The 14,645-nt window shown below is 38.4% G+C and overlaps 1 protein-coding gene across 2 annotated transcripts in view; it reads right to left on the reverse strand.

Moving 5' to 3' along the window:
• TOX (thymocyte selection associated high mobility group box) overlaps window positions 1–14,645 on the reverse strand; it is a 228,600-nt gene that overhangs the window by 87,147 nt on the left and 126,808 nt on the right. For both annotated transcript variants that reach the window (XM_086608669.1, XM_086608668.1), the window contains exon 3: window positions 7,340–7,582. In XM_086608669.1, the coding sequence (XP_086464795.1) occupies window positions 7,340–7,582 (243 nt within the window). The remainder of the gene's footprint in view (window positions 1–7,339; window positions 7,583–14,645) is intronic.

Genomic DNA, 14,645 nt, shown 5'->3' on the forward strand with positions numbered 1-14,645 from the left:
TTATTGCTGAAAGGTCCCGAGGGACAATGTGAAACATGAGAAAGTTCTGGTCCCCCTGCTGTAGCAGGGCAATCATTAGATCAGGCCCAGACAGAGAACATCTGTTTGAGAGATGCCTCATCTTGATTTTAAACCTTTGGTATAGGGAACCAACCACCTCTCATAGTACATTATTTAAATGGTAAATCTCTGTCACTGTTAAAAATGCATGCTTTGTTTCCAGTCTGATTTTATACAGCTATAACTTCTAGATTTTGGATGTTTTAATGCTCTTTTGTAGCACAGTGAAGAGCCTTCTCCTAGCAGATATGCAATATGCAAATTTATAAAACCTTGATCAAGTTGCAACTTAATCAGCTCCTCTACGTATCCTTTCTGTTGTGTTTCTGCTGACAAAAGAATGGAGCAGCCATCAGAAGTAAGGAAAGATAAACATGATGTCCCAGAGACCTGAATGGAACAAATTATTGTAATTCTACTGAAGACAATAAAGTTATGCTGACTGACATCAGCTGAAGATTTGGCTGTGTATTCTTATGGTTAGGCTGTTTGACAAAACATACACTAACTATTGTAACTTTTTGCCACAAAAGCTTATTTCAGTGAGAAAATCCAGCTTGTAAAATATGGTGTTTGTTTCTTTTTTTTTTAAAAAAAAAGGTAAAAGAAAGCTCTCCTGCAAGAAGATAATGTTGCTTAATAACAGGAAAAAAAAAATACTTTTAACACAAGGTGTTCCATGACCTTAGCTTTACGATCTGGTGGTTTTGGTGGCAATAACTCACTGCAATAAAATTTGGGGTAGCAGCAGGTCTGTGCAGCATAACAGTAAATTTTGATGTAAACTGAAGACCAGAGCCTGGTAATGAGGCACAAATGTGAAGTATTCACCAGAGACTAAAAGTATCTTCTACCACTGGCTTGCAATACAAGCTAGAAAAAAGTATCCAAGCATGATTCATATCTCAACACTTAAGTTAGAAGGGGCAAATCTTTTGTTTTGTTACGAAAGTTATTCATCTTGTTCATCAGAAATAAAAAAATTTCTGTTTGACTCAGTAGTTTGCAGTAATGCTTAAAGCTGCCAAAAAAAATCAACTGTATAGGTCAGCCTCAAGATGAGTCATGAATACTGAATGTAAACTAATATGTATGAAAATGGTAAAACAAAATCTTTTAAATACATCCCAGCTACAACAACAACTATCTCCTGTATTGGATTTATTAGCAATTGTACTGTGAATAAGAAATACTAGCTTCATTCTACCAGAGATGAAAAATGAAAAAAAAGTAGCTGTCTGCTTTCTCTACTTTTATACAGTGCCACATTTTGTTTAAGATACTACTCTCTCATGGGCTGTGTATCTAAAAAATACAATTCATGAAAAAGCATAATGTAATTGCTCAGGCTTTGATGAATTGGGGTATAATGCTAAATAATTATTCATTGCCTTTATTCTTCTGTCAAAGTGTGCAAAAAAAAAAAAGCTTTTTATTGCTTTTTTTATATAAGGACATGGGCCTTTGTGACATGCATTTTGTTTTAAACTAATGCTTCTATTATTCCACATCTGAATAATTATAGCTGACATCATCTACTCTTCAGTGTCCTAGAAGATCTTTAGCTCTAGTCCACTGTTACATATTTTATGCATTACATGAAATAAAATACTTCAAGATTTTCAAAATATTTATTTTAAAAACAGCAATGAAATTGTCTGTAATCACATTTTCTGCTCTGATTTGAAAGCAGCATTATTCAATATGCCAGTGGACTTTTCCATAAGAGCAACATATTAGAAATTCATGCTGCTCTAATATATCTGAATTCATTGATGTACTGTACTCCCTATAGACCTAAAGAAACATTTTTGCTTCAGTTTCATATGTCCTGCACATTACCTACTGATGTGGTGGTTGTCAAAACAGTTGTACAGTAGCCTTTGAATTCAAAGTGTGCCTTGACTGTATACTAAAAATAACAATAAACCTAAGTATATACATTATGCTGGCTTTTGTCGCCAGCACAAGTAGAGCATTTGGGAAATAAATCCCCTGATTTTATTGCCTTTTAACATCTTTTTCACTTTAAACTTCAAACCCAGAAACTGGAAGCATTCCGAGAAACTGAAATCTCTTTTATTTCTTTCTTGTAAATGTTCTATAGTATACCATCATAAGCCACATTTTCAAGAAGATCAGCACAAGATTATAAATGAAAGCATTCCAAAAATAGGTGTTTATTCCTCTGTGTAAAACAGCACTGTGATTTTTAACCCTGATTTCTTGGGGCAAAAGCAATAATCTATAGGATATACTAAGAAGCTGAAATGTATATAATTTTGTTGATTAAATGAACACACAGTAAAACTTATTTTATAGAACACACCCAAAAGCATTTTTCCAGGTTGTTGTGGTTTAGTCCAGACGGCAACTAAATGCCACACAGCCACTTGCTCACTCTCCCCCGCTCCCAGGGGAATGGGGAAGAGAATTAAAGGAGAAAAGGAAAGGAGACTCGTAGGTTGAGATAAGAACAACGACATAATAATAGTAATAATAATAGTAATAATAATAGTAATAATAACAATAATAATTATATATTTATATATATTTTTATGTATAATGATAATAATACATACAAACAAGTGATGCACAGTGTAATCAGTGTAATTGCTCACCACTTAGTGACCAACACCTGTCCCGTCCCAGCAAACGATCCCGAAATAGGAAAGTCCCAACACCGCAATCCCGGATGAGTGAGAGGCCCGAAAAAAGAGTGAGAGAAAGAGAGAGCACTCCGAGAGTCCGAGAGTGAGAGCCTCCGGAAGAGAGTTCCCGGAAGAGCAAAAGCTCTTTCTCCCGGTTGAACCTCATCTATACACTGTCCATGACGCTGCATGATATGGAACACTCCATTGGCCAATTTAGCCCTCAATCCTAAATCTAAGTTCAAATCATAAGGGGAGTTGTGGACCCTTTGTCCCAGCCATGCTCCCCCCAAGCCTGTTGTGCTCCTGCATGCTGGCAAGAACACGGCAGCTGAAAAGTCCTTGAGGTCTCAGTGCCAACTATGAACATCAGTGCGCTATCAGCATTCTTCTCATAACAAATCCCAGACTAAAACCAAAACACAGAGCTTTTCTGGCTGCTAAAAAGAAAAACTAACTCTGTTCCAGTCAAAATCAGGACACAGATAAATGCATGTTCTCATAGGGATGGTATATACATGCATTTATTTGCAAATGTTAGAAGAGTATTTCTTGCAGTTTTTGGAATATTTCTGAAAAATTCATGCAAACAGAGAAGTGCTGGCAGGTCAAGGCCCAACTGGAACTGAACCAAACATACATAGGGGCTACCTTCAGCTGTAGTAAATCAGGAAGGGATCCCTACTCCACTGTACAGAAACAAACATGCCTACAGGAGCATCAGTACATGTTCATTAAACAGCTCTATCTATATCTAATTGAATCCACTTATGAAGCAGGAATAGAAATCATATCCACTTTGAAGACGGACTTTAGAGAGCTCCCACATGTGGCTCATCGTGCTGAGGTTGGACTGTGTGTGCACACCACCATATAACATATTCTTCACAAATCCTGTAGACTTTTGGACCCCTAATACCCACATATAATGAGCATCTAAAGAAATCTGTATGTGACAGCACAGTATAAAATAGCATGTATGTGCATGTGTGTATAAGCCTGTGTGTCATCCAAGCAGAAGACCAAAACACACAAACATAAAAGCCAATATATGAACTGACAGTAGACTAATAAGAGAGAAAATTATAGTGGTTTTTTTTCTTTTAAGTAGTGAAGGTGCAATAGGAAGTCCAATCAATTAAAAAAAAAAAACTTCAAAGAAGGCTAATTCCAAATTTCAGTATCAAACACAATAAATCGCAATGGAAAATTTTCATCTCCCAGCATTGTAAAAATTTTTCAGAAAGAATTTCCACAGTGTAAAAAATCTGTAGGAAGCTGATCTCTAGTAAGAATTCACTGAGCTGGTAGTGGGCTCTTATTGTGTATGTTTAAGCACTTCCACAGAGGAGAATTCTTACAGAGCTTGGGGCAAATCCTGCAATCCTTACTCAAAAGGATTTCATTGGCAGCTTGGAGGGACCGCTGCATAGTACCATACCAGGACTTCTAATGGGGGAAGTTTTGTAGGATTTTTAAGAGGAGTACGTCCTCGATTTCCAATCATGGAAATCCTCATCTGAAAACATCTGGTAGCTGAGATGAAAGAAAAATGCTACATCAGTGTACAAACTATTTTCCTGCTTTGTTTCTGAGCTCATTGTGTTTCCTTTCTCTCCTTTGACTAGCATTAACTAACGCTTTGTCTATAAAAACATCAACTGAAAACCACTCGCTAGTTCTAACATAGAAAGAAAGGGAAGTATCATTGCTAAAATACCAATCTGGGTTAAAAACTGGCTAAAAGGAAGGATATTGATAGTGAAAAAAAAAAAAAAAGATCAAATTCAATCATGCACATTGCACTGCAGCTGAATTTGTCCCAATATAAGTAAAATTTGCTGAAGACGCGAAGTTAATTAGGGATAGAGAACAGCCAACAGATTCATTTCTAAGCATAATTTTTCTATAAATACTCATTAGTCCCCTGAAAAATGAAGTGAGATACATGGATTCCAAATAAACTAAGCAGTAGTTGATATACTAGAAATTATATAGCACCAAGTGTTTAGATAGATTGGAGAAACTTATATATTATTTTCTATGTGAGGCAATATAAAAGTGATTTAGATAAGTACTTGTTAAATGGATCAGAGTTTGATGAGACAGTAAAAAGGAAACTTAGAGATGAGTAATAGCAAGAGAAAAGAGTCAAACTGAAGAAAAAATGTAAAAGGTTCTGGATTACAAAAAAGAGCTTCAGAGCTAAGGAAAGAATGCTACCTCTACAAAATCCTCTGTCTGTCTTCATTGATGGAAAGTCAAAAGGACAATGGGGCCATTCTATTCACTGAAGAATTCACTGAACTCACTAAAGAATTAACTTAAATTATCTCCCTCAAGTTAATTCCTCTCAAGTTATCAAATTCAAATCAGAGGGACCATACTGCCAAACAGCATTTGAACCGTACAAAATTGTGATGTTAACATCCTACCAGTTGTACTAACGTGAGATGTAGCTTAATCCCCTTGATAGACAAGCCAGCTTCAGTTAAAACTATTGCTATTTAAGACGTCTTCTCGTGTGCAAAGGGCACGGAAGTTAGGAGTAACAGTTGACTCAGCCCATGGTGCTTCAAGGAATATGCTTTATTTATTGAACGAATCCTCAGAAATGACTGATAAAATTTAGCGCGTATTTTCTTGAGGTCTGATTTTCAGTTTTTCTGATCTACACTAAGTCCCAAATGCAAAATTGCCTAGTTATATTATTCAGCTTTTTTGTATTTGCCCTCAATGCAATAATTCACTGTGATGATCTACAAACTCTCAAGGCCCTTTGTTCAGAGCTTGTTGCGAGAGGTTAATGTGGAACATCAGAGCTTAAAAGATGCATAGTTTTGAGCCATAGCCATGGCTCAAAAGAGGTCAATTCAATGAAATACTGCTTGTCTTGACTGGAGTGCAAAGTGTTTCTCTTACTTTTTCAAGTCCTTTCATAGCTCTGATTCTCAGAACCCCACACAAGATTTAGCTCGTGCTCTTTACTGCATGCCATAAGCTTAGAAATGCAAGCAAAATTCAAAACATTTCCATGAAGTATATCTATATTTCTCTATGAAAATCTGCCTCTCTGCCTCTCCTCCCATTATTGAACACAACCCTGGGTCAGATTCTGACCTCAGACACAAAGTGTGCAACATCCTAGTAAATCATTAACTAAGCAGCATGTAAGAAGCCAAGACTAGCCACCCTGCAGTATGGCGTGTTGGACATCCTTAGAGGGAATGCAGAGCTCCTCCAAATCGAAGATTATTTTAATCCTTTATTTTAATTAAGTTGCAACGAAGCTCTGTGACAAGGCGGATTTTTGTTGTAAACTGTTTTCCAGCCACCACAGCCCCCCAGCCCCTGGCTCTGGGGCTGTTAGTCTGAGGGGCTGATGGGGAGCTGAGCCTAGATCCCTCAGTCCCTAAACCTCCACATGCTGCCTCAGCTCCCAGGTTCCCAGGACTGACTATTTTTTTCTTTTAAGGTAATGTAATGGGGAGTTAGCATGCTGGAAGTCTAAACAGCCTCAGTCCCTAAGCGCAGAGCCTCCCAGCTGGGACACAGTGCCCTAAGCCTCTAATTCTCCAGTGAGAAGCCCAGACCCTTGGATCTCCAGGAACAGTAGATCTTTAACTTCAGCTGCCCAGCTCCGCAGTTCCTGGGCAGCACATCTAGCAGAGTGTCTGATGTCCAGTGAGTCCCACACAATGGCAGGCACCATACTCGTCCATGGCATTTTTAACTCTTTGGCCTAGAATTATGCATCGATATGAAATAAGGCTCTCTTTGGTAAAACGGTCATGTCTGGAGCTGCTATGCAAGAAGTATACTAATTATTTGTAGAGCCCACTTGAAAATGTAACATGTAAAGTAGCTCTGCAGTTGTTGCAAGCAATTTAACATTCAAAGAAGTGATTTATAATATCAGGCTTCCCAAGATTACAACCATAATGACTATCTGACAGACTTTATAAGCAAATCGTCCAGTCATTTCAATTGGATTCTAGCTGGCTAAGGACTGGGAACTGTAAAAAGGCTATAAGATTTGGCCTAGAATCAGAAATAACATTTGCTGTTTTCCAAACGTGCGGTAAACAAGAAAGGAGATGTTAAATTTTTGTACATCTCTCAGCACATGCAAATGAGAATGGAAAGAGCCTCGTCAGACAAACACAGAACAATGGCCATCTGGATCTGAACTCTTCTCCAGCCTCGAGTCAAAGCCTCGAGCCTCCTTTTGTCATCATTTACATCCGTGTAAAGTGGGAGTAATTCTACTCAAGGCGGCAGGTAACACCCTGGCATTGAGGAACTCATCTGTAAAACCCTCACTGGCTCTGGTGAGGGGAGAATTTGACATAGGGAGTGTGATGCTGAGGCTTTGAGCAACCTGGTGTAGTGGAGGGTTTCCCTGCCCATGGCAGGGGGAGTTGGAACAAGATGCTCTTTGAGGTCCTTTCCAACCCTAACCATTCTATGATTCTATGATTCTATGATGTAAAACCCAGAGTCAGGCCAGCTCGCTCTGTGACTTGAGTGGCACAGGAGCTGGCCCCTCGGAGGATTTCAAACAGGTCTGTATTTCCATGATTTCGCAACTTAAAGCAGAACAGAAGGGAAAGACTAAAAATGCTTACCACAGAGAGGGAATTGGAAAGCAGTGTCCCGTCTTGGCCAAGCATGTTGGAAACTGTAATTTCAGGTAGATCCATGTTTTGTGGGTGGAATGGAAGGAGGCCGTTGTGGTTCATGGGATGACACAGAGAGTGGTACCCAGACTCTATTTCATTCAAGTGCACCAGGGAGTGGTCAGGCAATGATGGAGGAGTTATAGGAGGTATGTTAAAATCTTCACTTTCAAGACTTGGGCCAGGAAAAGACTGGAAAAAGAATACAGAAAGTGTTATGAAAATCATGTGAATACTGATCAAGAATAATAATCGAAGTCACACAAAACAAACAAAAAGACCCCAACTCACATACTTGTAAGCAGGAACTTCAATTCAACAAAGGGAATATTTTAAACACCCGTATATTATAACAGTGGAGTTTCACTATTATGTGTGGAAGAAAAATTGCCTCTGAGGCATAAGAATCTCTGATACTTTCACAGCTTCCATTAGAAAGAGATTTTTTTTTAAAGAAGCTGAATTCAAACAGATTTCAAGGGTCCTATTAAAATTTTCCAAGAGTGTTCATCTAGCTGAATACCTTTTTCATGGGAATTGTGGAAAAGGGAATGCAATTTATAAAATTAACATTGGCTCAAAATGATTCATAAGACTCCTTGCTACTCAGATCAAGAATTATACAGTGAAGAAGAAAGATAGCACTTTTAGGCTTACAGGAGAACCATGCATTTGTTCTGCTACAAAGAAAACAAAATAAATATAGAAATAGTACATACTTTGTATGAATATACTTTGTGTTTATAAAAACACATTTTTGGTGTCTCAAAATCACTGATTTTTCCTTTCTTAATCTATAAACTCAACGATATGTACATTTTGTCAGTCATTTAAATTAGTTACTCCACAAAGCAACTGTTTAGTCTTTTGTTGTCCGCTGCCATTAAGTCATCCAACTCAATCTGATCCAAGGAAAAGCCACAGGCAAAGTCAGAGTAATGCACCAAGGTGGATAATTGCTATTATTTATCTACATTCTTCATACAGCAGGTAGGCTCATTTGGGAGATAGGGGTGGGTATGCATATATTTCTTAAAGGAATAAGGTGAGCAGTGTTAGATACATGATCCAAATCAAGAGGTAAAGGGATCAGTTGCAGTGGTTCAGTCCGAAAGCCTGCTCTGCTTTTCTGAGAACAGCCACGGTTCTCATCTCTTTTGCAAGTGATCAGTCTTTGCACATCCCACGCCCATAGTCACAAGGTTTATAGCACAGAGAATACTTCCACTCTTCCTGCCCCTCTGCAGCAACGCAGCCCTGCTCTGAGTGCTGCTTTTGTTAATTCTGGAAATGCAAGGATTTAAATACATTGTGCTCCTGCAAAGCATCTTCAGGAAAGATGAAAACAAGGGCATAATTTCAAAGAGTAGCTATTAGCAAAAAATGTTTTCCCCAGTACAAGTTTGCAAATGGAGGACAGTATGCTGTATGAATTCATGCAGAAGGAAAAGGGAAGAATCAATGCCCAATTACAAACAGGAGTTTTTCATTAGTCATCAGAGTAATACTGTCCTCCTGATGCCTGAGGTTACTCTTCTCTGTACAAGCATGGATATAAAAACTTAAATCAGACCAACAGCAAACACTGTTACATGTTTTCAATATGCTGCCTAACACAGAAGGACTTACTCTAGTGCACAATGCCATGGTTTTGGTTGCTTTGCTTGCTTCCTAACAGGGTTTACACTCTGTTACCAAATATCTTGGTAGGAAATAGAACAGGAAGGCTAGACTGCAAAGGTCAAAATAAAATCCCAAAGAATGAAAACATCAGAACAGGGAGAGGAAAAGGTTTGGCAGTGATATCACCACCCTTATGCATGAGGACTTTGATCCTGCCCATGCTTTCCAGCTGTTTCTCACCTCCAGCACAGGACTTTGCTCTCGCCTTGCCCCTGCCCTCTCCTTAACGGGAAGTTGGTGTGAGTCTACTGCCATTTTTAAGTCATATTTGCCCCTGCTTTTAGAAGCCACTGTGCAGTCATCAGTGGAGATATCTCCAAGGGAGGAAATACAGTAAAAATAGACCCTCACTTAATGGGGAGGAGACTTACACATGACAAAGAGAACACGTCATATTTACTCAACCACAATGTATAAGCTGTTCAAAACCAAATAAAAGTATTATGGACACTGTATGCACTATTTCCTAACTACTGTTATATTAAATCGATGATGAAAAGAAAGGTGTCTAAAGTGACCTTAAGGTGTAATACCACAATAACAAATCAGTGAGGAACAGAAATGAAGGAAGGGACAATACCCATAATGCTCTTCTGGATCAGCACTATCCCTCCCAAGTACACTTAGATTTGGATACTATAATCCTGCTGAGTTTATACCCATGTAACCTACAGCTACCAGGAGGGATTCATGAGCTGTGAAAAGAGGACGTTTTGTTTGCAACACTCTTTTCTACTGTTCCAAAAGACTGATGGCCTCAAAAAAGTTTTCTCTCCCATGATTTTGCAGGTACAAAGAGGTGTTACCTCGACACTCGTTTTCTCTCTCACTATCCTACAGTGAAAATACCTTGTGCTGCATCTTTGCTGAACCAAGATGTTTCAACACCTTCCAGAGGAGAAAGAAATACCTGCCCTCCTACTTTCCTTAAGCAAGAGTAGGACAAGAGTTTACCACTCTCTCACCACTTTTTTAACAAGAAGGGACTTCAACTTACATTTGCTACTAAAAGCAAATATTCCTAAACCAAATATTGACAGGCTGTGTGTGTGTACATCGTTAATGTTGGGGGCATTCAGCACATCTGCTGCCTTATATGTACACTCTTCTTGCCTGCCATATGTAGATAGTCCAGCTTTTACTTTAGCTAGACTTTGATTTGCTGCATTTCAAAAGTGTCTTTAATTAGTAACACTCCAAAAAAAGTGGAAGCAATTGAACTGCCATTGGGACATTAGCTTCACTTATTAAAAAGGAAGTAAACCACTAGTGGCATAAAACTCCACAACCCAGGTTGCGTCATGTGTGACTATATAGTAATGTTATATATATTATACAGGCTAAGCATTTTAAATAGACAGTTGCTCTCTGATTATTTAAGAAACAAAAATCACAGTGTGGTTATTGCTTGTGAACCAGAGTGTATTTGATTCCACATCACTGTCCACTACACTTAAATAAGCTTCTAAAAGTAGTATGAGTAGTGTAGCAAAGCAATAATACTACATCAAACCAACATACAATTCAAGCACTAGTAGTTTCTATAATTTGGTTTTGGTTTTGGTTTTGGTTTTGGTTTTTTTAAAGATAAAACTATTTTACTACTTCAATAAAGCTGGGCAGAATCCAAGCTATGTGCTGATGATATGGCCAGATATTTGAAAGCATCTGCAGAGCATCCTATTCACCTAATATTTTCAGTCATTTTGGTATACTTCAAATATGCGTATATAACACATACAGATGTAACTTCCTCAGGGAAGTTACTTCAACAGTGACATGACAGTACTCAGGTTTGTCTTGTTCAGAAGCATAGTTCAGATGCTTGTCATGACTTAGCACACTGGCATATCAGAAACCAAAAGTCCTATACACATTTGCAGCAAACTCAACATATCCCAGAAAGAAGGCTGTTATAATTGCACATGGACCGAAGGAGTGAGGAACAGGACATATGCTTGTCCTGCCAATAGCAGCTACAAGCTTCAAACATGCATTCCTATTATCCTGCCATCTCTCCCCTCACCATTGAGAAAGCCTTCTCAAGGAACCATCTGGAGTCCTCTTAATGCAACTGATCCAGCCCTGGCAATGGGCTCTCCTGGAACATCGCATTGTCACCTTTTTTCCCAAGAAGGGGAACTCCAGCACAAGGCCAGGCCCAAGGTTTTCCCTGCAGCAAGAGCTCCTGCTCCCAGGCCGGTCATAATCCTGTCCCGACCACTGGGCTTTCTTAGAGCATCTCTTCTTCCAACCCAAGCTATTTATCTGGAATTTCTAATGAACGTAGTTATCTACCACCAAAAGCATTAGGCAAGGCTACACTCCCTGTGTTCAATTACAATTCGTAAGTACAGCTCATATGTATTAATAATAAATAGTGGCCTGTAGCTTCAGCTCTGTTAGGTTTTTCTTGGAGATGGGGAGAAAGGTTAGGGTCTTTTCTCCCCCTCCAAAAGTTTTTTCCTTCATAGTTGGCTTTACTATCAGGAGGACTTTCTCTATTCAGAAAGACAGGGAATAGCTCCTTTTCATTCTACTGGTCACAGAAATACTAGCAAGCTCTCTTTTTCACTTTTGAATCAAAAAGAGTAGCAGTGAATGCTTTATTTACTTTACCACAAAGCTGCTAGGAACATTGCCAATGGTTTGGCTTTCATCTCATGACTGTGGGAGTGGATGAGGTGTTTATCAGCTCTTCAGTTTAGAGGAGCTTCCTGGACCTTTATTACATTCCAGAGAGAAAGCCCTCTGCAAAGTAACACCATTAAACCCAGTGCATAGCACTGAACAGACACAGGTTTTAATTTTACTTTATTATAAAGAGGATTTTCATTACACTTGTATTTATTACAAGCATATTTCAGAATATTTCAGATGGGAGCTACACAGTAGGAACCTCAGAACTGAGCATCCCTTATTTACAGACACAAAACTATGAAAAAGTTGTTTTAATAAAGAATGTCTTCCCAAATCTAAAGGACAATATTCTATGTTTCTGGTTAAATATTTGTGACGTTTCTGCCTCAAATGATGGAAAATTCATAAAGCAGATGATCTTTGAGATGTCCATTCTGAGATCAAGAGACCTCATTATCTGTCACTTCAGCCTATAATTTCATGAGAAAAGCTTGCCAGAATAAAATGATACGAACACTTAACCCTGATTCACAGTCCCACCCAAGTCCAAGCTTTTGTTCCCAAACGATGACCTTGTTGATCCCCTTCGATTTATCTTTTATATGACTTAGCCTGGCCAAATCCAGCAACAAGCTGGGGGGGGGGGGGGGGGGGGGGGGGGGGGGGGGGGGTGTTAAAACTTGGTGGGGGGAAGTGTATGTCAAAGGTCAGTTCTTTAATTCAGTAACACATAACTCAAATTAGGGCTAAGCATCCTGCTGTGCTAATAACACACACACTCACACATAAAATCTAGTATTTATTTTCGAGGAACCCAGACACTCATTGTTATCAGAAAAATAAGGAAAAAGCTTGCATAAACTGCTGCATAAGAACCGAGGAAAAGGGAATAAGGAAAAAGACAGAAATAAAAATAAAGCTCCTTTGCTTAAGTAGTCTCACTAATGACGGCACATTGGCCAGCAAAATTTACTTATGTTTCAAAATAATTTTAATAGAACTTTAAAAAGTAATCAGAGAAGGGAGACCAAAAGAGATATCTCAAACGGACTGACCACAAGAGGCAGCAACCATTCAAACATCCAATATAAATCCCTCTGGAAAGTGCAGAACTGTTACTATATGACAGCTCAGAAGACAGCGTACATTAAGTAAGTCTAGTTTGTGTACTCAGTGGTTGTGTCAGTCACTATGCATATATTCAACAGAACGTGGTATTAGCAAAAGTTCCCCAAAAACTGGGAATTTGCCTATAGATATTTAATTTAAATGAAATGAATTGTACTGCCAACTATGTAGAGCGTGTCTTAATTTTTCATTTGCACCAAGGCTTCTGCATCTGAACTGTGGAAAGATGCCAGTTTTTAAAAGATAGATGCTTCAGGCTGTCTCCTCTTCTATTATTGAACACATTGTTACATAACTAAAATACTTATGAATCGAGAGTAATGTAAAAACAATGAGCTCATTAGAAGAGGAAAAACAGCAACAAACCTTATGCACATTTGAAAGTTGGGATAATATATTTGACAGCAGATATTTCTAAGAGTTTTAATAGGATCAACCTTATCTCTAATTTCTAAACGGAGAGCCTTCAGAAGCAAGTGTTTTTCAGTTTCTTTTGTCTCTGCATGAACAAGGCTTGATAGCTTGAGACTATAATGCATTACTGTGGAAACCTTCGGTCTGTTACATAAATCATCTTAACACTCAGCAAGAATTGTCCAACAGTGCCATTGATACGTTCAAGTCAATGATCCTGCAAACATTTTTTTTGTGTTTCTTCATATGGTAGACAACAGCAATAAATCATATTCATTTAAAAACACACAATATACTAATTTATCAAGCAACAGCTATCAAAAATATATTACAGGGGAAGGTATAACTTTTTTCTATTGTGTTAATCAATTTCTCTAATTTACATTAGGTAAAGGGCAAAGCCTTAAGCAAAACATTAATTTTCCAGTACCAGATGAATTATATTTTCAAGAAGGAGAATGTGCTGACAATGATATTATTGATTTACAACAATCACAATTTCAAAGTTAACGGAATTATGTAAAAGAGTAGATTTTTTTTTAAGATTCTATTCTTGAGAGTCTTTTTGTTAATTACATTAATTTTATACATATACTATAGCTGTTTGCTGGGAAATGTGTTTTCATTGAAGGTTTTAAATTGAAATGCATTTTAAAGATGACAGTAAGTAGAAGCACAAATATTATAAAAGATTACAAGATCTGGGCTTTGCAAACACCAATACTGTAATCGAAACATTTAAACTTCCCTTCAGAAAAAGACACAGCTGTGTACTTTTCCTATTTAGAAAGTTTGATTAAATTTATAAGAGAAGTGCAAGTCTTTTTTCGAATTACTGATCAGCCTCGAACCAATTCCTTAGGAATAGCCAAGAGCCTTAGGCACATGCGGGGCTTCCTTAGATCTCCAACCTGGAGCCTTGCCTCGCTCAACAGCACCAACCTTGACCCTCCTTAGCCCGTCCTCAGTGGGCACCCAAGCATGGTCGTTGTTCGACACCCCTTTCACTGTTCTCTCCTGAAAAGAAAGGCACTTGGTCCCCCATGGTGTATGACAGTCCCTAATAGTACAACCTCCAAAGAGCAGCACTGGGGGTGTTTTAGCAGGACCCCTGTATAAACACTGCTCCTGCTTGGCCAGTGTTTTGGGGATGCTGAAAGGAGCAGGAGACTTTCACCCCAATAGTTTTCTACCGTGCTACCTCCTAAAGACAAGCAGAGCAGCTCTCTCCTCTCATAGCTACTGGTTCAGGCTGTTTACAGACCAGGAAAAGGAGGCATAGAAGAATATTCACAAGATTTTCTTTGCAACAATGGGAGACAAAAAAAAAATAATTAATGAACGCTCAGATTCTTAAGGTAACTTGGGATCCTAATTGACAGGTTTTGAT

The sequence above is a fragment of the Tauraco erythrolophus genome, chromosome 3 (assembly GCF_009769465.1).
Source record: "Tauraco erythrolophus isolate bTauEry1 chromosome 3, bTauEry1.pri, whole genome shotgun sequence".
Taxonomy (NCBI): Eukaryota; Metazoa; Chordata; class Aves; order Musophagiformes; family Musophagidae; genus Tauraco; species Tauraco erythrolophus.